The 24,989-nt window shown below is 42.1% G+C and overlaps 1 protein-coding gene across 1 annotated transcript in view; it reads right to left on the bottom strand.

Moving 5' to 3' along the window:
- The window catches only part of LOC110494510 (protein kinase C delta type), a 38,007-nt gene extending 13,242 nt beyond the window's left edge, over window positions 1–24,765 (bottom strand). The window contains exons 1-2 of the mRNA XM_021569639.2: window positions 24,600–24,765; window positions 512–644 (exon numbers count right to left, since the gene is read on the bottom strand). Of these exons, the coding sequence (XP_021425314.1) occupies window positions 512–620 (109 nt within the window). The 5' untranslated portion in view covers window positions 621–644; window positions 24,600–24,765. The remainder of the gene's footprint in view (window positions 1–511; window positions 645–24,599) is intronic.
- Window positions 24,766–24,989: the final 224 nt, after the last annotated feature.

Raw genomic sequence — 24,989 nt, 5'->3', positions numbered from 1 at the left:
AGGAAAATGGTCAAATTCACACACTTATCAAATCAAATCAAATTTTATTTGTCACATACACATGGTTAGCAGATGTTAATGCGAGTGTAGCGAAATGCTTGTGAGAGAGAACATCACTGGTCATCCCTACTGACTCTGATCTGGCGGACTCACTAAACGCACATGCTTTGTTTGTAAATGATGTCTGAGTGTTGGAGTGTGCCCCTGGCTATCCGTAAATGTAGAAAAACAAGAACATGGTATCTTTTGGTTTGCTTAATATAAGGAATTTGAAATAATTTACTTTTATTTCTAATACTTAAGTATATTTTAGCAATAACATTTACTTTTGATACTTGAGTATATTTAAAACCAAATACCTTTAGACTTTTACTCAAGTAGTACTTTAGTTGGTGGCTTTCACATTTACTTTAGTCATTTTCTATTAAGGAATCTTTATTTTTACTCAAGTATGACAATTGGGTACTTTTTCTCCACCACTGAGTAGTACCCAATGGGTAATGCTACTGACCAGTGCTGAGGGACTCCTTCATCTTAATTGCACAGAAGGGAGCGTCAGTCAGGGGTGGCAAGACGCCCACATCAAACGCATTAAAGGCTATGCGTAAGAAGGGAGACATGGTGACCACTCATCCAGCAGCCTCCTGTAAAACACAGACAGACACAGTCAGGATTATAATTATGAAATACAGACATAAGTTCACACAGCACACTCTTACACAACACATATCCTGAAAACAAGAAGTAGACACAGCTGTGGGCAGCGATTGCCAAAGAGACAGGAAATACAGAGGAAGTGGAAGCTACCCACTGTCACGCGCCGTGCTAATGCTGAAATAAAGCCCTTCATTAAAACATCACAGAGGGAAGAGAGAATCCCTCTCCTGTTCCGCAAACTGTGTGAGAGAGAGAGCAATACAAGCCAGCGAGAAAAAAAGGAGAGAATCAGACAGAAATCAATGGGATCAGATTCACATGACATATTAATTCCCTGAGAGGGAGTGTTCTAAATCTGGTGCGCTGGCATTTCCTTCCCCTCCACTAATAGTGTCCATCCACCCTGCTCCTTCACATGCGTTTGATTTTCTGGCTGATATAGACAGACACGGATCAGACCATTGAGATGCAGTCCTAGGGGTCCTTCCCTGGGTAATGAGGCCAAACACATCCCTACTCCTGCAAGAGCCTTCCATATCTGATCCAAAAAGGTTGAGGTGGGTTTTGCTGATCTAGTGATATAGAACCCCTACCGGAGGAGAGACCAGGAGCATCATAGAGGAGAGGAAACAACACCGTGATGAGGTCTGTGAGCTCTCAGAACTGAGTGTTAGCACAGCTGACTGGATATGCAGCAGAGGACCATGGCACGCTTTTTGTGACCTTGACGTTGTTACGAACCACAAAAGGCCTGACAATGTTGCTCATATGCCCCCAAAGCTACACTAACTACTAATTGTGCCCTGCGATAAAATCAGGGAGGGGACTGTGGATCTGTTTCCGACCATTAGTAGGTTAGTCACATGCGATATCTCAGACAGCACTGGCCCAATTTTAGAATTACAATAGTTTGGGGGTGCTTATATTTGTCCTGTTACACACAAGTGTTTTTTTTGCATATCCCAACTCGCCCTGAGACAACCGCAGGGAGTGGGGTCATGGTCAGGGGTCACCATTGTACAGCGCCCCTGGAGCAATTTGCCTTGTCCAAGGGCACAGCAACAGATTATTTTCATTTTGTCAGCTCTAGTATTGAAACCAGCAACATTTCAGTTACTGGCCCAACGCTCTAACCGAGGCTACCTGCTGGTCAGAATTTGACAAAACTTGGGTGAACGATGAGTCTTGCCATGGAGATCCGGCATTTACAACATTACAATGATTGGAGCTATAGTAATCTCGATTGGCCCAACGGGGGGGAGACATGCCTTGTTTTCATATGACAGGCTGCACACCTTCAAAGGATGCATAACTTTGGCTGAATTAATGTGAACTGGTAAGTCCAGTAAGACTGCTCACTTAGCTTACTGCTCCCAACAATTTCAAAATGTGACAGCCGTTACTCTTCAGTTGCTTTTTAAAGAATTTCATGTAGTTTTTGGGATTATGACACCTCTTGTTCTTCCACTAGATTTTGTGGAATCCAGGACTAATGGACAGTGAGTGGGGAACTACCTTCTTATATCAGAAAGGCTAATTCAGAACAAAACATTTGAGGAGCAGAGCTACAAATGGTATGAGTTAGCATGCCAAAGAGGGAGGCAGAATTAGCCTACATCATAATCCCCCAAGCAGCCATGAAATCCCACAGAATTCCTTCAAGATTTTCCACACAGTGGTTTTCTTATGAGCTTTGTGTCATAGCTACCCTACTTTCCTCTTTTGAGTCTTTGTGAGCATAATCATGTGGATTAACAAACAGTATTTTCAGAGAAGTACTACTCCCTTGTAACCCAACTAAGGATACATCTCATGACTCAAGCCACTTGGCAGTCCTGTGGCTGTTCATATCAAAGCTCTATAGTGTTACAACAGTGTAGTACTCTGTGTACATGTGATATTAGCAAAGGATATGATATTATCCTTTAACTCCTCAGCAAGCAGTGTATGTATGCACTGCCAATGTACTGCAAAGTGCCCTTGGGTGTAAAAAGTTAAATCAACGGACACTGCTTTGTTTTCATGCTCATTTTCACATGATTTCATGTCATTACCTGGGTTAGCTAGGTAGTCTAGAACACCTTGTGGCTTTCAGCTCACGACGACTGGTAGATGTGACTTCAGTCACAACTTGTTCTGGTTTCATTAGGCTACATTAAAATGAACTGGTCCATGTTTGTAGACTGGTTTTCCTCCAATACCATTCTATGTAGGGTTACTGTCTGAGCTGGTTTAGTTCTAAATCGATTAACATGTCCACACTGTCTGGCTTGGATCTGGTTTCTCTGTGTCTGAAGGACAGTAGTTTGAGCAGCCTGAAGTCAAGAGGGGTAAAACAGTTGAGTGAAACTCCCCCAGTCTTCCTTCGCACGCACACAGCTTCAGGAAGTAGACTTTGGAATCAACCTGGCAACCAGTCGAAAATCAACTATAGACTCAGTGCCAGCGGTAAAATACTAGCATACACATAGCAATTTAATTTGCGCTCTATTGTAGACAGGCAGCCATATACACATAACAGTGCTGTAAAAGACAGCCGTGTGGAGCATTTGCAAATGCATCTGGGGAGAGAGTGGGCAGAGAAAATAGGAGAAGGGAAGGGAAAGAGGGAGATGGAGGGGCAGCATACTATAGGCAGGCTAGATGTCATTTGTAGATGTCACATGCAGACTATGGACCTCGAGTGGGGAGTCAGAGACATGCACTTGGACAGACCACTGATAGAATAGGTTTCTGTGTGTTGAAGTCCACAGTTGCGCTATTTAGATTAGGCTCTCATGTAAATATTCCGCTTGTGTGCTGGAATTAAAGGGCCAGAGAAAGCATAGCTACTCAACTGGAATGTCACATTTTAGGTTTGTGTTAATAATATAGTAGCTACATGTGGTATGTCTTTATGGATGACACACAGTAACATGCAGACACAAGGAACGCTGAAAGTACACCAATGAGGAAGGAGTAGTTGCTGGAACAAGACGGGAAACAACTAGAGCTGGGTGACATACATTTCCAGTCAAATGTCACCATATATATCACCAAGGAATATGCAAATTAAACAGTTGTGACCTTCAAGGAAGTGATACTTAGTGTAATGAATACTTAGGTGGGATGTTTACTGGAATGTCTAGTTATGGTCTAGTTATATGTAACTATATACAGTAAATCCCTATGTAGGGTATATTAACTCTTCAGAGGACATGGTTGAAGGAGGAACATTTCTTGGAACCAGACTAGTGTGAGATAAAGGACGATTAGTCATACAGTACATCTGAGGTCATCTCAATATTCTCCACCAAGTATATAGGACTCCTGAAGACAAGTGAATCTTCCAGTGAATAGAACTGACTGAAAGAAGTGATTAGTTCCCATGTGACCACTTCTTGGTCTCTTTCACAATCTCATTCTACTGCTCCTTCAGTTCATTCTAAAAACAAATGATATAAACAGCAGCATGAGCAGAGACATAGCCACGATTATGTCTGGCTTTGGCGGTATACCGTTTATGCGGTATACTGGGTATTTTTGAAATACTCAAGAATTTGATTTCCTTTTTATTAGGATCCCCATTAGCGAACGCCATAACGTTAGCTGATCTTCCCGGGGTCCAACCCCAATTACAGTTTTTGACAATTGCTTACACATGATTTCTGAAACTATGGCTCCTTTTCTCTAGACTCTACCCACAAAACCCCAAAACACACACACACCCACCCCTTGCAAAACCAAACACTTCATTCAAAACTATTTTAACTCTTCTCAAAACTCTACATACAAACCTTCAAATGATTAGCTCTTATACACGCCAACTACACACGGATGTGACAAATTTAAAACACTACTATTTTGTGTCTTTTGGCATGTTCAGTGGAGTCCACGGCAGTTTGTCATAGCACTCACATGTACACAAATATAAACAGAAATGCAATGGGGGAAAAATATAATGTATTTCTTTCTCAGAACATTGTATTTTCATCCAGATTTCAGGATGAACAGTAACAGACAAACAAATAGGATTGCTACTATAAAGAAAAATAAAACTTTTAGGGTGCATCCTGTCTCCTATTTGGGTCTGGCCACAGCACCTCATCGACATCCCAAGCGATGTTCTCTCTGGCTGAACAGTGAGGGAAGTAGCATCTGGAGTGGCGTATCCAGCCCTGGCACGCCCCCTCGTCTATGTCACCACAGGCCTCCTCCTGGTCCTCGCCCCCCCCTCTCTCCTTCTCCTCTAAATCTCTCTCCAAAATTGGCCTACATTGTTCTCCAAACCAAGAAAGCCAACCTGAAGCCTATTTATAATGCTCAAGCTCTGATTTCTATGTGAAGACACCTAGCTATAAGTGTTTTCACAAGTGAGCACTGGGTGTAGGTAATCGGTAAAGGAGTGTGGCGTTTTGAATGGCAGTGTTTTCCAAACGAAAAACAAGACCTGTTAGACCTGTTAGTTTTGAATGTTTAATGTAGAGAACTGTGATTAGTGTTCTGCACAAAGTGTGTTTTACAATTACAAACTGAGTGTAAAGCAGATAATGTGCTTGCAGTTTTGCAGACTTGTTCTGAAGATTAGGTACACGAGTTAATGGTTTTGCTGAGTGTGCCTCAAGTACCACCTTTAGTGTGTACGCGATTGTAAAGAAAAAAAACGTTAAAAACTGTAATAAGACATTACAATTACAAATTAAGACTTTACAAACATTTAACAAGTAGACAATACAGACAATTAAAATACCTGACAGGAAACACATTTAACATTCAGTTGATACTTTCTATTTGCTGTCCAGTCATATGGTCTTTCACATTAGATGTTTTCTACTTCCTGTCCAGTCATATGGTCTTTCACATTAGATGTTTTCTACTTCCTGTCCAGTCATATGGTCTTTCACATTAGATGTTCTTTGATTTTTTTTCTTTAAGGTAGATTTACCTTTTTCCTGAGAAATTTGGATTGGTAAAGAGTTCGTCAGCTATGGCGCTATATAAAACTTTAGATTTAAGGCGATTTGTCCTTGCCTTGGGTTGTGCTATATGCCCTGAATATACCTGTCTGGTTTGATGGTTATTCATGTTGCTAGTATGTACCAACTGGCCTGAAAATACCGTCATTTTTGGGGGGAGGTGCGCTACACCAGGGGTTCCCAAACTTTTGGGGTTGGCTCGGGGACCCTTTTGTGATAATTAATTTATAGTTTATAGCAGTTTTACCATCTAAGATGTGAGAAATATGCATTTGGTTTGTTCATTTGCTAGCAACATGAAAGTAGCTAGCTTGCAAGAGCAAGCTTCTTGGTTACAGCAGAGACAAACGATCCCCTCCTGGTTCAGGATCCCTGCTGCCTAAATGTGTTTTGTGCGTGCAGCAAGCTGTGAGTAGCCTTTTAAAATAGTAGTATAACTTTATGAGCTGGGTTGTCTGCCCTTGAAATTAGCATTTAGCTAGGGTCTGCTATGGGACTTCGCTAGTAATTTGTTAGCACTTTTTCCCCCCACCATAGCAACAAAAACAGTTTGGAATTAAATGGCACCACTTTTGTGCACTTCCAGTAATACTGTATACGCCGGTATGGTACAGCAACGACATTAAAATCTGGATACCACCAAACCCCTCTGGCTACATCTTCATAAAGATATCTTTAGATAAGGGATATACATGTGTAGAGAGGTAGGCATGCAGCAGAGAGACATCATTAGAGAGGGAGGGAGTGGCCTTAGCACTAACCACAGGGTCCTGCCCAAACAGGGCAGGCAGGTTTAGGCCGAGAGCTTCGTTTTGGCTACATTATCACTATTATGAGTTGCCATGCCCTTCTTTCTATGGGAAAGGGACAATGACAATGACAGTGTGTTTGCATCATGTCATCATGAGGAGGTTCCCTGTAATTCAGCATCGTTACAGACTCTTGGTTGCTACCTACATAGTATTCATTCCAAAGGTTAGTAAAGTAACCTTTGCCTGCTCACAATCGGTTAAAATCACATGATGCACACCTGATTATGTCATCAGTGTCTCTGGATGATGTCATCGGAAACATCTTTTGGATTACAAAACATACGTTGATGTTGGGTTGGTGGCTGGAGATTATGAATTTCATGTTGAAAAAGAGTGACATTTCCCTTTAAGAGTGGAGGAGATTTAGACAAAAGGAGGTCCATGAGAACTTCAGATGATCTTTAAAGGGTTGATAAGGTGAACAGCCGAGGGCAGTTAACAATTGGTTCTGATGATAGGGACCAGAGGGCAGATAGACAAGAGAAGATTTCCTCACCGATACCACAAAGTGCTTTGGCCATAAAGCCTGATATAATATTACTGTATAGAATACTCTCACGAGAGGTATAGGCTGTTCCAAAGCTTCTTTAAAAACACGCTAGACCAGAAACTACATTTCTGTTTTTATTACATGGATACAAGTGAAAAGTGAGGTGGGCAGAAAGACTATTTTAATTACTCCAAACAAATATTTACCCTTGTTTTTCGATTGTTATTACACATATTCTAATTGGATGCTATGGGAGATGGTTGTCGGGATGATGGGTTTGGACAGGTGTTCCAGGTTTTCTAGTCATGCCCTGTGGATGCAGTGCTGGGATTGGTCCGAGAGGAAAACCAGGAAGCATCTCTGAAAATGACCCATTCCCACAACACATACAGCAATCTGTTTTTGGACAAATGGGTGGAACCAAACAGCTTTGACCATATGGTCTTTGTTACTGTAGACAGAGATATAGAAAAGATGAAAATGCCTACCAAACACCATCCCGCTCACACATACTGTACATCGTCTGCTGCTGGGATAGCTCAGGGTCTGTGTCTGTCTGTCCATTAATCAAAGTGCCTTGGTGTGATCTCTCTGTTCAACAGGGGAGGCTCCCCAGAGGAAAGGGAGGACCATCCTCCTCAGTGAATTTCATAAAAACGTTACTTGTAAAACACTTAACAAGTTATCGTTTTAGATAAAACTATACTAAATATAATCATGTCACCAAATAACTTGTTAACACACACTATTTTGCAAAGAATGTCCACAGTAGCCTCAACAGCACTGTAGGGTAGCACCACGGTGTAGCCGGAGGCCAGCTAGCGTCAGTCCTCCTCTGGGTACATTGACTTCAATAAATAAAAAAAATCTAGGAGGCTCATGGTTCTCACCCCCTTACACAGACACAGTAATTATGTCAACTTCCGGAGGACGTCCTCCAGCTTTCAGAGCTCTTGCAGCATGAACTGACATGTTGTCCACCCAATCAAAGGATCAGAAAATTAATTTGCGCCTGGTAACACACAGCTGATGTGTTGTGCATTGAAGTCCACAAGCGAAGGGAAGAGAAGGAATACAACGTGGCTGTTATGAGAATGAACTCTGTTTACGCATGATCAGGGATGTATTCATTCCACTGATTCTGTTAAAAAATGTTTGTCAAACGGAACAAAACGGGGATAAACATACCTGAATTTGTCCAATAGAAACTTGTTTGCAACTGTTGGACTAATGATTACACCCTATATCAGCTAGACGCAGGCAAGAGTGTGCAAGGCGGTATTGAATGTCACTGTCACCTCAAATTTGTCTCTTCACCTGTGTGCACCTGTTGTAAACTTTGATTCATAGGCTAGGTTGTAGCAACCTCATGACGTGTATAAGATATTTTTTTGTATCATGTAGTAGCCTAAACCTATCGCTGGTACATTGAACTGGGTGAATATTAATGAGAGTCATCCAATATACTGTAATAGAAATAAGGCCATGGTCATTAAATTATTTTTTTTTTTTAAAAAGGCCCTCCCTCTTCTTAAAACGGCACCGACTGCCACTGCTGTTCAACCAGAGAATATAGATCCGTCTGAATCGGTCTGGGTTCACAGTGAGTGTGTACAGTATGTGCACAGGTTCCATCACAAACGAACGCACACTCAACACGGAAATATTATGTAAACCCGGTTGGTGCACAATATTGAGAATCAATCTTACACAAACCATTTTCCAGGCAGTGGGATTCCTCTAGCACGATAAATGTGTGATCAAAACCCAAGCCAAGCTCACTTCAGTCCAAACAGCATTGTGTCACTGAGTGTAAAAGGCTCTGTGCTTTTGAACAAGTTCGCCTTTCCTAAACCCAGAGGGCCAGAGTGACTGTAACTTGAGATGTGAAAGACAGAAGAGAGCGAGAGAAATGTATCCAGCCAGAGAACAAGGAGGGCCTATAAACCAGGGCCAGGCTCAGCCCTAGCAATTAGAGCTAAGCAAACAACCTCCACAGGACAATAATGAACCTGAACAAGCATCGCCTGTGGCAGCCTGGACTAGATTACAGATACAGCTAATAACATGGCGTGTGTGTGTGTGTGTGTGTGTCAACTCAAAGAAGGTTTCTACTGAAGTTATTGCTCATTGTGAGAACTGCAATGGCAATTTGGAATGCGGAAAAAAATGGCGTCACAGAGTGTAATTTACTACTGTTTGTCTGTTAATGCGTCATCTCTTTATCTGTTAATATGGTTAAACTGTATGGCAGCTGCTTGTACAAGATAACCATACCGCCTTACACACAAGTAGAGCTGGCATAAATATACCTGTAAATTCTCTGTGAATGAATCTGACCATCCACAAAAGCTTTCCACTAGATTTGACTACTTCTGACCGTTTTAGCTGAACATTTTTATTTGGTTCAACCATATACTCATCAGCAACTACAGCTAATGAAGTCACTGAAACACTTAACAAAGAGTTGCGTCTGTTTTGGAATGTGTCCTGAACATCTCTAAAACTAAGAGCACTGTATTTGTTACAAATACAGTGTAGGTTCTAGACCTCAGCTGAATCTGGTAATGAATGGTGTGGCTATTGAACAAGTTGAGGGGACAAAATGACTTGGCATCAACTTAGATTGTAAAATGTCATGGTCAAAACATATAGATACAATGGTTGTAAAGATGGGGAGAGGGTTGTCCGTAATAAAGAGATGCTCTGCTTTTTTGACACCACACTCAAAACAGTAAGTCGTGCAGGCTATTGTTTAGTCGTATCTTGATTACTGTCCAGTCGTGTGGCCGAGTGCTGCAAGGAAAAACCTAGGTAAGCTGCAGCTTGCCCAGAACAGAGCGGCATGTCTTGCTCTTCATTGTAATCAATATAAATACTATGCAAGCCATTCTCTCTTGGTTAAGAGTTGAGAGACTAACTGCATCACTTCTTTTAATAAGAAACATTGTGTTCACAATCCCAAATTGTTTGCATAGTCAACTTAGGGTACCAACGTAGGGTACCATGGTGCTTTTCAGTTGCCAAATCCAGAACAAATTCAAGAAAGTGTACAGTATTATGGTACATAAAATGGCACCGACAGACAGGGCTACCTCACTTCTTGTCCTTAGGAAACTTTACAGTATTTCATTTTTATTTTAATGTATAATTTCTTACATTGTTAGCCCAGAAAACCTTAAGTGTTATTACATACAGCCGGGAAGAACTATTCGTTATCAGAGCGGCGTCAACTTACCAGCACTACAACCAGGAATACGACTTTCCCGAAGCGGACCCTTTGTCCGCATCACCCAGGGCATTTTAACTGATTTCCAGAGGCCGACTCAAAACAACACCGCCGGAGAAGAGCGAGTCGGAGCAGTCTTCTAATCAGACTTCGGAGGCGCGCACAACACCCACCGCTTCCGAGTATATTACTCGCTAATGTCCAGTCCCTAGATAACAAAGATGACGAAATCAGTGCAGGGTTGCTTTCCAGAGAGACATCAGGGATTGTAACATACTCTGTTTCACTGAAACATGGCTCTCTGGGGATATGCTGTCGGAGTCGGTACAGCCACCTGGATTCTCAGTGCATCGCGCCAACAGGAATAAACATCTTTCCGGGAAGAAAAAGGGCGGGGGTGTATGTTTCATGATTAACGACTCACGGTGTAATTGTAATAACATGCAGGAACTCAACTCTTTTTGTTCACCTGACCTATAAATTCCTCACAATCAAATGCCGACCGTACTATCTCCCAAGAGAATTCTCTTCCGTTATTGTCACAGCTGTGTACATCCCTCCTCAAGCCGATACTACAACGGCCCTTAAGGAACGTCACTGGACTTTATGCAAACTGGAAAACATATATCCTGAGGCTGCATTTATTGGTCGCTGGGGATGTTAATAAAGCAAATTTGAGAAAAAGGCTACTTAAATACTATCAGCATATCAACTGTAGCACATGAGCTGGACCATTGTTACCCTAAATTCAGGGATGCATGCAAGGCCCTCCTCTGCCCTCCTTTTGGCAAATCTGACCATGACTATATTTTGCTCCTTCATTCCTATAGGCAGAAACTCAAACAGGAAGTACCCGGGCTAAGGACTATTCAACGCTGGTCTGACCAATCGAAATCCACTCTTCAAGATTGCTTTGATCACACGGACTGGGATATGTTCCGGGTAGCCTTGGAGAAAAATATTGACATTAACGCTGATTCCGTGAGTGAGTTTATAAGGAAGTGTATAGGATATGGTGTACCCACTGTGACTATTAAAACCTACTCTAACCAGAAACCGTGGATGGCAGCATTCACGCAAAACTGAAAGGGCGTACCACCGCATTTAACTATGACAAGGCGACATGAGTAGTCATTCCCCCCACATGGCAATTAATCAAGCAAAATGTCAGTATAGAGCCAAAGTGGAGTGCAATTCAACAGCTCAGACACAAAATGTACAGTTGAAGTCAGAAATGTACATACACCTTAGCCAAATACATTTAAACTCAGTATCACAACTCCTGACATCTAATCCTAGAAAAAAATCCCTGTCTTAGGATCACCACATCATTTTAAGAATGTGAAATGTCAGAATAACAGTACAGAGAATGATTTATTTCAGCTTTAATTTCTTTCATTATATTCCCAGTGGGTCAGAAGTTTACATACACTCAATTAGTATTTGGTAGCATTGCCCTTAAATTGTTTAACTTGGGTGAAATGTTTCAGGCACGCTTCCACAAGCTTCCCACAATAAGTTGGGGGAATTGTGGCCCATTCCTCCTGACAGAGATGGTGTGAGTCATGTTTGTAGGCCTCCTTGCCCGCACACGCTTTTTCAGTTCTGCCCACACATTTTCTATAGGGTTGAGGTGATGGCCACTCCAATACCTTGACTTTGTTGTCCTTAAGCCATTTTGCCACAACTTTGGAAGTATGCTTGGGGTCATTGTCCATTTGGAAGACCCCATTTGCGAACAAGCTTTAACTTCCTGACTGATGTCTTGAGATGTTGCTTCAATATATCCACATAATTTTCCTACCTCAAGATGCCATCTATTTTGTGAAGTGCACCAGTCCCTCCTGCAGCAAAGCACCCCCACAACATGATGTGGCCACCCCCGTGCTTCACGGTTGGTATGGTGCTCTTCGGCTTGCAAGCCTCCCCCTTTTCCCTCTAAACATAATGTAGGTCATTATGGCCAAACAGTTTTTTTGTTTCCTCAGACCAGAGAACATTTCTACAAAAAAGTACAATGGCTTTTTTAATGGTGGTTTTGGAGCAGTGGCTTCTTCCTTGCAGAATGGCCTTACAGGTTATGTCGATATAGGACTCGTTTTACTGTGGATATAGATAGTTTTATACACATTTTCACAAGGTCCTTTGCTGTTGTTCTGGGATTGATTTGCACTTTTTGCACCAAAGTACGTTCATCTCTAGGAGACAGAGCGCATGTCCTTCCTGAGCGGTATGACGACTGCGTGGTCCCATGGTGTTTATACTTGCGTACTATTGTTTGTACAGATGAACGAGGTACCTTCAGGCATTTGGAAATTGCTCCCACGGATGAACCAGACTTGTGGAGGTCTACATGTTTTTCTGAGGTCTTGGCTGATTTATTTTGATTTTCCCATGATGTCAAGCAAAGAGGCACTGCGTTTGAAGGTAGGCCTTGAAATACATCCACAGTTACACCTCCAATTGACTCAACCTATGTCAATTAGCCTATCAGAAGCTTCTAAAGCCATGACATCATTTTCAGGAATTTTCCCAACTGTTAAAAAGGCACAGTCAACTTAGTGTATGTAAACTTTTGACCCACTGGAATTGTGATACAGTGATAAGTGAAATAATCTGTCTGTAAACAATTTTTGTAAAAATGACTAGCCGAAAAGTAGATTTGCCAAAACTATAGTTTGTTAACAAGAAATTTGTGGAGTGGTTGAAAAACGAGTTTTAATGACTGCAACCGAAGTATGTAAACTTACAAATTCAACTGTATGTTGTGCATTAACTTCAACTATATGTGGCAGGGTCTACAGACAATCACATACTACAATAGGAAAACAAGCTATATCGCAGAATACGGACGTCTTGCATCCAGATGAAATAAACACCTTCTTTGCCCACTTTGAGGACAATACAGTGCCACCGATGCAGCCATCTACCAAGGACTATGGGCTCTCCTTCTCTGTGGCCAACGTGGGTAAGACATTTAACACGTTAACCCTCACAATGCTGCCGGCCCAGATAGCCGTGTCCTCAGAGCATGCGCAGACCAGCTGGCTGGTGGGTTTACGGACATATTCACCCCGCTACCATCCAGAAGGCGAGGTCAGTACAGGTGCATCAGCGCTGGGATGAGAGACTGAAAAACAGCTTCAGACTGTTAAATAGCCATCACTAGCACATTAGAGCCTGCTGCTCACATGGAGACTTTGGCCACTTTAATAATGTCTATACTGTATTCTATATGATCTATTGCATCTTGGCCTATGCCACTGACATTGCTCATCCATATATGTATATATTTTTATTCCATTCCTTTACTTAGAGTTGTGTGTATAAGGTAGTTGTTGTTGAATTGTTAGATATTACTTGTTAGATAGAGCTAGAAGCACAAGAATTTTGCTACACTCGTAATAAACATCTGCTGACCATATGTACAGTGCCTTGCGAAAGTATTCGGCCCCCTTGAACTTTGCAACCTTTTGCCACATTTCAGGCTTCAAACATAAAGATATAAAACTGTATTTTTTTGTGAAGAATCAACAACAAGTGTGACACAATCATGAAGTGGCACGACATTTATTGGATATTTCAAACTTTTTTAACAAATCAAAAACGGAAAAATTGGGCGTGCAAAATTATTCAGCCCCTTTACTTTCAGTGCAGCAAACTCTCTCCAGAAGTTCAGTGAGGATCTCTGAATGATCCGATGTTGACCTAAATGACTAATGATGATAAATACAATCCACCTGTGTGTAATCAAGTCTCCGTATAAATGCACCTCCACTGTGATAGTCTCAGAGGTCCGTTAAAAGCGCAGAGAGCATCATGAAGAACAAGGAACACACCAGGCAGGTCCGAGATACTGTTGTGAAGAAGTTTAAAGCCGGATTTGGATACAAAAAGATTTCCCAAGCTTTAAACATCCCAAGGAGCACTGTGCAAGCGATACTATTGAAATGGAAGGAGTATCAGACCACTGCAAATCTACCAAGACCTGGCCGTCCCTCTAAACTTTCAGCTCATACAAGGAGAAGACTGATCAGAGATGCAGCCAAGAGGCCCATGATCACTCTGGATGAACTGCAGAGATCTACAGCTGAGGTGGGAGACTCTGTCCATAGGACAACAATCAGTCGTATATTGCACAAATCTGGCCTTTATGGAAGAGTGGCAAGAAGAAAGCCATTTCTTAAAGATATCCATAAAAAGTGTCGTTTAAAGTTTGCCACAAGCCACCTGGGAGACACACCAAACATGTGGAAGAAGGTGCTCTGGTCAGATGAAACCAAAATTGAACTTTTTGGCAACAATGCAAAATGTTATGTTTGGCGTAAAAGCAACACAGCTGAACACACCATCCCCACTGTCAAACATGGTGGTGGCAGCATCATGGTTTGGGCCTGATTGTCTTCAGCAGGGACAGGGAAGATGGTTAAAATTGATGGGAAGATGGATGGAGCCAAATACAGGACCATTCTGGAAGAAAATCTGATGGAGTCTGCAAAAGACCTGAGACTGGGACGGAGATTTGTCTTCCAACAAGACAATGATCCAAAACATAAAGCAACATCTACAATGGAATGGTTCAAAAATAAACATATCCAGGTGTTAGAATGGCCAAGTCAAAGTCCAGACCTGAATCCAATCGAGAATCTGTGGAAAGAACTGAAAACTGCTGTTCACAAATGCTCTCCATCCAACTTCACTGAGCTCGAGCTGTTTTGCAAGGAGGAATGGGAAAAAATGTCAGTCTCTCGATGTGCAAAACTGATAGAGACATACCCCAAGCGACTTACAGCTGTAATCGCAGCAAAAGGTGGCGCTACAAAGTATTAACTTAAGGGGGCTGAATAATTTTGCACGCCCAATTTTTCCGTTTTTGATTTGTTAAAAAAGTTTGAAATATCCAATAAATGTCGTTCCACTTCATGATTGTGTCACACTTGTTGTTGATTCTTCACAAAAAATACAGTTTTATATCTTTATGTTTGAAGCCTGAAATGTGGCAAAAGGTCGCAAAGTTCAAGGGGGCCGAATACTTTCGCAAGGCACTGTATGTGACCAATAAAATTTGATATAGAGACATTATTGCATGGAACTCCATTCCATCTCATATTGCTCAATTGAACAGCAAACCTAGTAAAAAAAATTAAATAAAAAACAGAGAGCAACACCTCACGGCACAACACCTCTCCCTTATTTGACCTAGATATTTTGTGTGCTTGCATTGTAGGCTACATGTGCGTTTTGTCATTTTTGTTTAATTTATGTAGTCCTGTCCTTGAGCGGGTGTCTATTAATATTCTGTTTCATGTTTTGTGTGGACCCCAGGAATAGTAGCTGCTGTTTTTACAACAGGTAATGGGGATCCTAATAAAATACCAAAAACATTGCCATGAATCAACATTTCTTAGATTTTTCCCAGACCTCAAATAAGGCAAGAAAGAGGGCCTCCCGGGTGGCGCAGTGGTTAAGGGTGCTGTACTGCAGCGCCAGCTGTGCCATCAGAGACTCTGGGTTCACGCCCAGGCTCTGTCGTAACCGGCCGCGACCGGGAGGTCCATGGGCCTAGCATCGTCCGGGTTAGGGAGGGCTTGGTCGGTAGGGATGTCCTTGTCTCATCGCGCACCAGTGACTCCCGTGGCGGGCCGGGCGCAGTGCGCGCTAACCAAGGTTGCCAGGTGCACAGTGTTTCCTCCGACACATTGGTGCGGCTGGCTTCCGGGTTGGATGCGCGCTGTGTTAAGAAGCAGTGCGGCTAGGTTGGGTTGTAGCGTTGATACAAGATAGTAGCTACTACAACAATTGGACACCATGAAATTGGGGAGAAAAAGGGGTAAAAAAAATGTTTAAATGCATAAATTAAATAAGGCAAGAAAGTATCAAGTATGATTTGATCATATTTGTTAGACTCAAAAGCCTGTGAAATTAATAAACATGTAATAAACACACTGTGAAATTAATAAACATGTTTCTACAAATGTACACAAAAGAGAGCATATCCCTTTATCATCATACCCATAACTTTGGGAATGACGGAGGTTGTTTCCTGAACAATAGCTGAGCCTTTTCCTCCCTCCCTGTCTCAACTAGAGGTCGACCGATGAATAGGAATGGCCGATTAATTAGGGCCGATTTCAAGTTTTCATAACAATCGTAAATCGATATTTTTGGACACCGATTAGGCTGATTATTATTATTTACACCATTATTTAATCTTTATTTAACTAGGCATGTCAGTTAAGAACACATTCTTATTTTTCTGCAGTCAGAATGCCAATTGCATGCGCCTTCAACTTGAGACATCTGTGGCAATGTGTTGTGTGACAAAACTACACATTATAGAGTGGCCTTTTGTCACCAGCACAAGGTGCAGTTGTGTAATGATCATGCTGTTTATAATCAGCTACTTGATATGCCACACCTGTCAGGTGGATGGATTATCTTGACAAAGGATAAAATGCTCACTAACAGGGATGTAAATAAATTTGCGCACAACATTTGAAATAAATAATATTTTAGTGCATATGGAACAATTCTGGGATCTTTTATTTCAGCTCATGTTGCGTTTATATTTTTATTCAGTGTATGTTTGTAGTCATAGGTAACCAGAATGTGACTACAACTAAGTCTTTGAACACTGTGTTGTTAAAAAACGCATGCTTCCTACCCTTTAATGTTTTAACCCTATCCAAAAACTCAACCCTTAACCTTCTAAATTCGACATTTGGAGCAATGGAAAGATACTGAGCAGGAGTCAACCCAGGGTGTCAGAAACACTTTGAAATTTGCTGTTTGGAGAAACATCTAATTCTGCAGTGAGACAGAGCTTGTTGCTTGATTACCACAAACTGCAGACAGCACAGTGCAGTGGCCAGACTAGCAGGCAGATAATAGAGGTGTCTGAGAGTGACTGACTCCACTACACAGTACAGGGTGGGTAGGATAGAGAGAGCGAGAGGCTAAATGATGCAAGACGACAACATTGGGTGCTGCTAAACTGCTGTCATCCTGGGTGTGTGTGACAGAGAAAATATGTTTAGAGAGTGTCACTAAGTAGCAGAATGTGTGAAAAACCAAACTCATCACCTATATAACTGCTAGGATAAATAATGGAGTATGGGAGAGTGTTGTAGATTCAGCCCAAGTACCCCTGTTTCTCTCCCACCCACTCTCGCTGTGTGTGTGTGACGCGCTGAGAGCCACACCTGGAAGCAGGTGTGCTCAAAATGAATAAATAATACAAGCCTGCCATGTAGCTTACACCACAACAGAGCAGACAACAAAGCATTAGTATCTAAACAAGGTCTGTGTGTGTTTCGTAATCGTGTCTGCACAGCAACTTCCCACTATTGCAATAGTACATTATGTTTTACAGATTAAGCTTTTTGGTCAGACAAGCACAGAAATGGCAAGAGTATATTCTGAGTATATAAGAGTATATTCTGACCCACCTCAACCATCTTTATCCCACCAGAGAACAGAGACATCACAGTCAGTTGCTCTACCAAAAGAGAACTCTAAATAGAGTTTGCCAGATTAGCTATGCTATGGAGTGTTAGTCTTTAGTCTCAGCTAAATCATTTTATAGAAAAATATTCAAATGAATTAAGCCAATCTCTCCTTATACATCACATGCACAAGCTGTACTGTTTTCCTCCAGCAGATCCATAGAGAGTAGGTGTTTGTTGTGCTTCCCTGTGGATCAGTTTTGCATGGGGGAATCTTCACTGAGCAACTGTCATAACTGTCTCCTCACACCCGGATACAAAGCAGAGCAGCCACCAGACCAGCCCACAGCCAATATTGACACACCGCTCAGCCTCCTTAGGCATCCAATGCATGTGTAGAGTTACCCTTCCAGTCCTATTGTGTCCCATTTTTATTTATTTTTTTCCCCACCAGGTAGGCCAGTTGAGAACAAGTTCTCATTTACAACTGCGACCTGGCCAAAATACAGCAAAGCAGTGCGACAAAACACAGAATTACACATGGAATAAACATACATACAGTTAATAACACAATAGAAAAATCTGTATACAGTGTTTACAAATGGAGTAAGGAGGTAAGGCAATAAATAGGCCATAGTGGCGAAGTAATTACAATTCAGCAATTAACACTGGAGTGATATATGTGCAGATGAGGATGTGCAAGTAGAAATACTGGTGTGCAAAAGAGCAGAAAAAACCAAAACAAATATTAGATGATGTAGGTAGTTGGTTGGATGGGCTATACAGCTGCAGCGATCGGTAAGCTGCTCTGATATCTGACGTTTTAAGTCAGTGAGTGAGATATAAGTCTCCAACTTCAGTGATTGTTGCAATTCGTTCTATTCATTGTGGCAGCAGAAAACTGGAAGGAAAGGAGGCCAAAGTAGGTGTTGGCTTTGGGGATAACCAGTGAAATATACCTGCTGGAGTGTGTGCTATGAGTGGATGTTGCTATGGTGACCAGTGAGCTGAGGTAAGGCGGCGCTTTACCTAGCAAAGACTTATGGTAAGAGGTGTTGAGAGTAGGTAACAATACGTCTGCCATGCTGATCCTTAACACTGGGTCCCTCAGGGGTGTGTACTTAGTCCCCTCCTGTATTCCCTGTTCACCTACGACTGCGTGGCCAAACACTACTCCAACACCATCATTAAGTTTGCTGACGATCACCGACAACGATGAGACGGCCTATAGGGAGGAACTCAGAACTGGCAGGGTGATGCCAGGACAACAACCTCTCCCTCAATGTGAGCAAGACAAAAGGAGCTGATGGTGGACTACAGGAAAGGGCGGGCCAAACAGGCCCCCATTAACATCTATGGGGCTGTAGTGGAGCGGGTCGAGAGTTTCAAGTTCCTTGGTGTCCACATCACCAACGAACTATCATGGTCCAAACATACCAAGACAGTCGTGAAGAGGGCATGACAAAACCTTTTCCCCCTCAGGAGACTGAATATATTTGGCATGGGTCCCCAGATCCTCAAAAGGTTCTACAGATGCACCATCGAGAGCATCCTGACCGGTTGCATCACCGCCTGGTATGGCAACTGCTCGGCATCTGACCGTAAGGCGCTACAGAGGGTAGCGTGAACAGCCCAGTACATCACTGGGGCCAAGCTTCCTGCCATCCAGGACCTATATAATAGGCGGTGTCAGAGAAAAGCCAATAAAATTGTCAGAGACTCCAGTTATAGACTGTTTCCTCTGCTACCGCACAGCAAGCGGTGTCCGGAGTGCCAAGTCTAGGATCAAAAGGCTCCTCAACAGCTTCTACACCCAAGCCATTAGACTGCTGAACAATTCATAAAAATCGCCACTGGACAATTTACATTGAGACCCCCCCGCCCTTGTACACTGCTGCTACTCGCTGTTTGTTTGTTACCTATGCATAGTCAGTTCGCCCCCACCTACATGTACATAGTACCTCAACTAGCCTGTACCCCTGCACACTGACTCGGTACCCCCTGTATATAGCCTCGTTATTGTTATTCTTATTGTGTTACTTTCTATTTTTGCCTACTTTGTAAATATTTTATTCTTCTTGAACTGCACTGTTGGTTAAGGGCCTGTAAGTAAGCATTTCACGGTAAGGTCTACACTTGTTGTATTCGGCGCATGTGGCAAATCAGGTTTGATTTGATGACAAAGCAAAAACAGGTTTTTAGAAATGTTTGATATTTTTTATAATTACATAACTGAAATATCACATTTACATAAGTTTTCGGACCCTTTACTCAGTACTTAGTTGAAGCATCTTTGGCAGGGTTTACAGCATAGATTCTTCTTGGGTATGATGCTACAAGCTTGGCACACCTGTATTTGGGGAGTTTCTCCCATTATTCTCTGCAGATCCTCTCAAGGTCTGTCATGTTGGATGGGGAGTGTTGCTGCACAGCTATTTTCAGGTCTCTCCAGAGACATTCGACTGGGTTCAATTCCGGGCTCCGGCTGGGCCACACTCAAGGACATTGAGACTTGTCCCGAAGCCACTCCTGCTTTGTCTTGGCTGTGTGCTTAGGGTCGCTGTCCTGTTGGAAGGTGAACCGTCGCCCCAGTCTGAGGTCCTGTGCGCTCTGGAGCAGGTTTTATTCAAGGATCTCTCTGTACTTTGCTCCGTTCATCTTTGCCTTGATCCTGACGCGACTCCCAGTCCCTGAAAAACATCCCCACAGAATAATGGTGCCCCCACCATGCTTCATCGTAGGGATGGTGCCAGGTTTTCTCCAGACATGACACTTGGCATTCAGGACAAAAAGTTCAATCTTGGTTTCATCAGACCAGAGAATCTTGTTTCTCATGGTCAGAGTTCTTTAGGTGCCTTTTGGCAAACTCCAAGTGGGCTGTCATGGGACTTTTACGGAAGAGTGGCCACTCTACCATAAAGGCACCAGTCTAATGTCCACTGCTATTTTTTTCTAGGCCCAAGCAAGTCTCTTCTTCTTATTGATGTCCTTTAGTTGTGGTTTCTTTGCAGCAATTCAACCATGAAGGCTTGATTCACAGTCTCCTCTGAACAGTTGGTTAAAGTGTGTCTGTTACATTTTTCACAGAGTTTGTGTATGTGGGCTGCAACTTCTGAGGCTGGTAACGCTAATGAACTTATCTTCTGCAGCAGAGGTAACTCTGGGTCTTCCTTTCCTATGGCGGTCCTCATGAGAGCCAGTTTCAAAATAGCGCTTGATAGTTTATTCAAGTGCAGTCGCAAAAACTTTCAAAGTTCTTAAAATGTTCCGTATTGACGGACCTTCATGTCTTACAGTAATGATGGACTGTCGTTTCCCTTTGCTTATTTGAGCTGTTCTTACTATAATATAGACTTGGTCTTTTACCAAATAGGGCTATCTTCTGTATAGCAACCCTACCTTGTCACAACACAACTGATTGGCTCAAACACATTAAGGAAAGAAATCCCACATGTTAACTTAACAAGGCACACCTGTGAATTGAAATGCATTCCAGGTGACTTCCTCATAAAAGCTGGTTGAGAGAATGCCAAGAGTGTGCAAAGCTGTCATCAAGGCAACGGGTAGCTGCTTTGAAGAATCTAAAATATAACATTTTTGCTTACTACATGATTCCATATGTTTCTACAATGTAGAAAATGGTAAAAAAAAAAAAAAAAAATAGGAAATCACTTGAAACACATTCACCATTTTCTGCAGCTACTCTATTTTTTTTCTTTTTTTTTAACTCTCCCTATTATCTATCCTGATGCCTTATCAGACACTTTTTATTGCTTTCATGCACATACAGTTGGGCAAAAAAGTATTTAGTCAGCCACCAATTGTGCAAGTTCTCCCACTTAAAAAGATGAGAGGCCTGTAATTTTCATCATAGGTACACTTCAACTATGACGGACAAAATGAGAAAAGAAAATCCAGAAAATCACATTGTAGGATTTTTAATTAATTTATTTGCAAATTATGGTGGAAAATAAGTATTTGGTCACCTACAAACAAGTAAGATTTCTGGCTCTCACAGACTCTTCTTTAAGAGGCTCCTCGTTACCTGTATTAATGGCACCTGTTTGAACTTGTTATCAGTATAAAAGACACCTGTCCACAACCTCAAACAGTCACACTCCAAACTCCACTATGGCCAAGACCAAAGAGCAGTCAAAGGACACCAGAAACAAAATTGTAGACCTGCACCAGGCTGGGAAGACTGAATCTGCAATAGGTAAGCAGCTTGGTTTGAAGAAATCAACTGTGGGAGCAATTATTAGGAAATGGAAGACATACAAGACCACTGATAATCTCCCTCGATCTGGGGCTCCACGCAAGATCTCACCCGGTGGGGTCAAAATGATCACAAGAACGGTGAGCAAAAATCCCAGAACCACACGGGGGGACCTAGTGAATGACCTGCAGAGAGCTGGGACCAAAGTTACAAAGCCTACCATCAGTAACACACTACGCCGCCAGGGACTCAAATCCTGCAGTGCCAGACGTGTCCCCCTGCTTAAGCCAGTACATGTCCAGGCCCGTCTGAAGTTTGCTAGAGAGCATTTGGATGATCCAGAAGAAGATTGGGAGAATGTCACATGGTCAGATGAAACCAAAATAGAACTTTTTGGTAAAAACTCAACTCGTCGTGTTTGGCGGACAAAGAATGCTGAGTTGCATCCAAAGAACACCATACCTACTGTGAAGCATGGGGGTGAAAACATCATGCTTTGGGGCTGTTTTTCTGCAAAGGGACCAGGACGACTGATCCGTGTAAAGGAAAGAATGAATGGGGCCATGTATCGTGAGATTTTGAGTGACAACCTCCTTCCATCAGCAAGGGCATTGAAGATGAAATGTGGCTGGGTCTTTCAGCATGACAATGATCCCAAACACACTGCCCGGGCAACAAAGGAGTGGCTTCGTAAGAAGCATTTCAAGGTCCTGGAGTGGCCTAGCCAGTCTCCAGATCTCAACCCCATAGAAAATCTTTGGAGGGAGTTGAAAGTCTGTGTTGCCCAGCAACAGCCCCAAAACATCACTGCTCTAGAGGAGATCTGCATGGAGGAATGGGCCAAAATACCAGCAACAGTGTGTGAAAACCTTGTGAAGACTTACAGAAAATGTTTAACCTCTGTCATTGCCAACAAAGGGTATATAACAAAGTATTGAGATAAACTTTTGTTATTGACCAAGTACTTATTTTCCACCATAATTTGCAAATAAATTCATTAAAACTACAAATGTGATTTTCTGGATTTTTCTTTCTAATTTTGTCTGTCATAGTTGAAGTGTACCTATGATGAAAATTACAGGCCTCTCTCATCTTTGTAAGTGGGAGAACTTGCACAATTGGTGGCTGACTAAATCGTTTTTTGCCCCACTGTATCTACCTCAAATACCTCATACCTCTAAACAATGATCTGGTACTCGCTGAAGCTCCATTCTTGTGTATTTTATTTAATTCTTCATGTAACTATTTTATTTTTAAACTTTGCATCATTGGAAAGGGCTCGTAAGCAAGCATTTCACAGTAAAGTCTACACTAGTTGTATTCAGCGCATGTGACAAATAAAATTTGATAAATACAGTTGGTAAAATGTATTATCATCTTTCTATACATTTCCTCTCAGTAGGCAGCACAGACAAATGTTGAAAAAAAGTCTGGGCCAGTGGTCACAAATTTGTAATTTCTAGGTTGCATAGACCCACTGTATTGTGTGGTGATTGACACCAACGACTGTAAATGACAACTTGTGGTTGTGGGCTTGTTTTGCAGAATTCCTAGATTACAAGGGGCACTAGCAAACACTAGTGACTCATGAGTGTGTAGTAACCACAGTAACATAGAAGAGTAATAACATTGTGGCATAAAGTCTAGAGAAAAATGATAGTGTACATCATGTACTTTGGTGGCAGCTGAAATGGGCCAGATCCTTCCACACAAATAACAATCCGTTCAGGAATACCTTGGGACCATATTGCAGCTCAAGGCCCATGGAAACTAAAGACTACAGGTCTTCACGTGTCCAAAAACTTGGACCGGGATGACAATCAGACCAAACTACATTTACTTATCTTTAAAAAAAATGGAGCCCTGAACCCAAATGGAGCAGAGGACAACTCAACCTAGACCCGTACCCTAACGGGTCTGGGTCTAGACCAGACCCAACTGGACTAGAGTGACAATTCATTTTTTCCCTCTTATCAGCCAAGTTGCTCTACTGGTTAAGGAACATGTTTTATATGTTGGCTAGGCCTTTTATAAGTAAAGAAATCCAGCTTATGTAAAATAAAATATGCTACAGGACCCGACCCAGACCTGAGGGACATGTTAGTATTCTTCAGCCCCCAATCCAGGGTCAGGTCTCGGGTATTACGGGTCCACCCGGACCCATGAAGACATCTAAACTAGACGAGGATGACCAAAAGTTGATTGATGATTCACTTTTATCAACTTAATTCTCACAAAAACGGAGTGTCCGTAATGCGCATTGAATTAACCTACTAACAACCAAAACGACATTTGACAGACCGTAAAATGAGGCTCCCAAAAGCAGGCGAGGAAAGTATATGAATAAGGATTCCCACAGAACATGGCTTACGTAACATGAACAGAGAGGAAATCATTATCTGAGAGCACAATGTTTGTTACCCACCAACCGCTTCGTTTTGACCCGGTTCGATGTATTGGTTTTTTTTTTGCTTTGAAGCGCACAAAGGTTTCCTAAAACTTTACCGCAGTGATTTTGTAGTAAAGAAACTTGTCCGATCGCTCATTTTCAGCAATCAGCAGATGTGGTAGGTACTAAGTAGTGCCCCAAAGTATCAACAGAAAAAACGTTAAACCATTGTAAGATTTTATTGTAAAAAATAACAAAAAAACAATGCGCTTTTATCGAAAGTAACTCGTCCCGATCGTGACGTCAGTGTGCAATTCGACCGTGTCCTTTTACTGTCATTTTGTCAAATATTGAAGATTTCCTCCAATTGAGTTACAATTATTTAAATGTTAGGGAATCGACTTACCTTTATAAAGCGTTTAAAAGGGTCCCGATCAAGTTTGCTTTGACTTATTATGCTCTGCCCTGGTTTGTATTCTACACGGGGAATCTTCAGCGTGTTTAAGGAAGCATTCGCACGCAGCTCTCTCGCAGCCTGTCAGCTATGGAGTGCAGTGGTGGTGACGTCGTCCAGGTGCAATCCCAAGTAAAGAGAGAGAGGCAGAGCGTTTGATTTCGTGAAAGTCCAAAGTCAGAAATAGAGAGTACAGTACACAGAAAGGGATAATTGGCCACCAGTAGAACATTACTTCAAATTTTAGTCATAATCTATTTTGAGAGAGAGGTGTAAATGTTTTTGTGGTTTTACCACATTTTTACTTTTCACTGCTAGGAGACTTGCCTCAAAGAAGATATT

This window comes from Oncorhynchus mykiss, chromosome 17 (genome assembly GCF_013265735.2).
Source record: "Oncorhynchus mykiss isolate Arlee chromosome 17, USDA_OmykA_1.1, whole genome shotgun sequence".
Classification (NCBI taxonomy): Eukaryota; Metazoa; Chordata; class Actinopteri; order Salmoniformes; family Salmonidae; genus Oncorhynchus; species Oncorhynchus mykiss.
The sequence above is the reverse complement of the archived record's forward strand: the minus strand, read 5'-3'. Positions and strand labels throughout refer to the sequence as shown.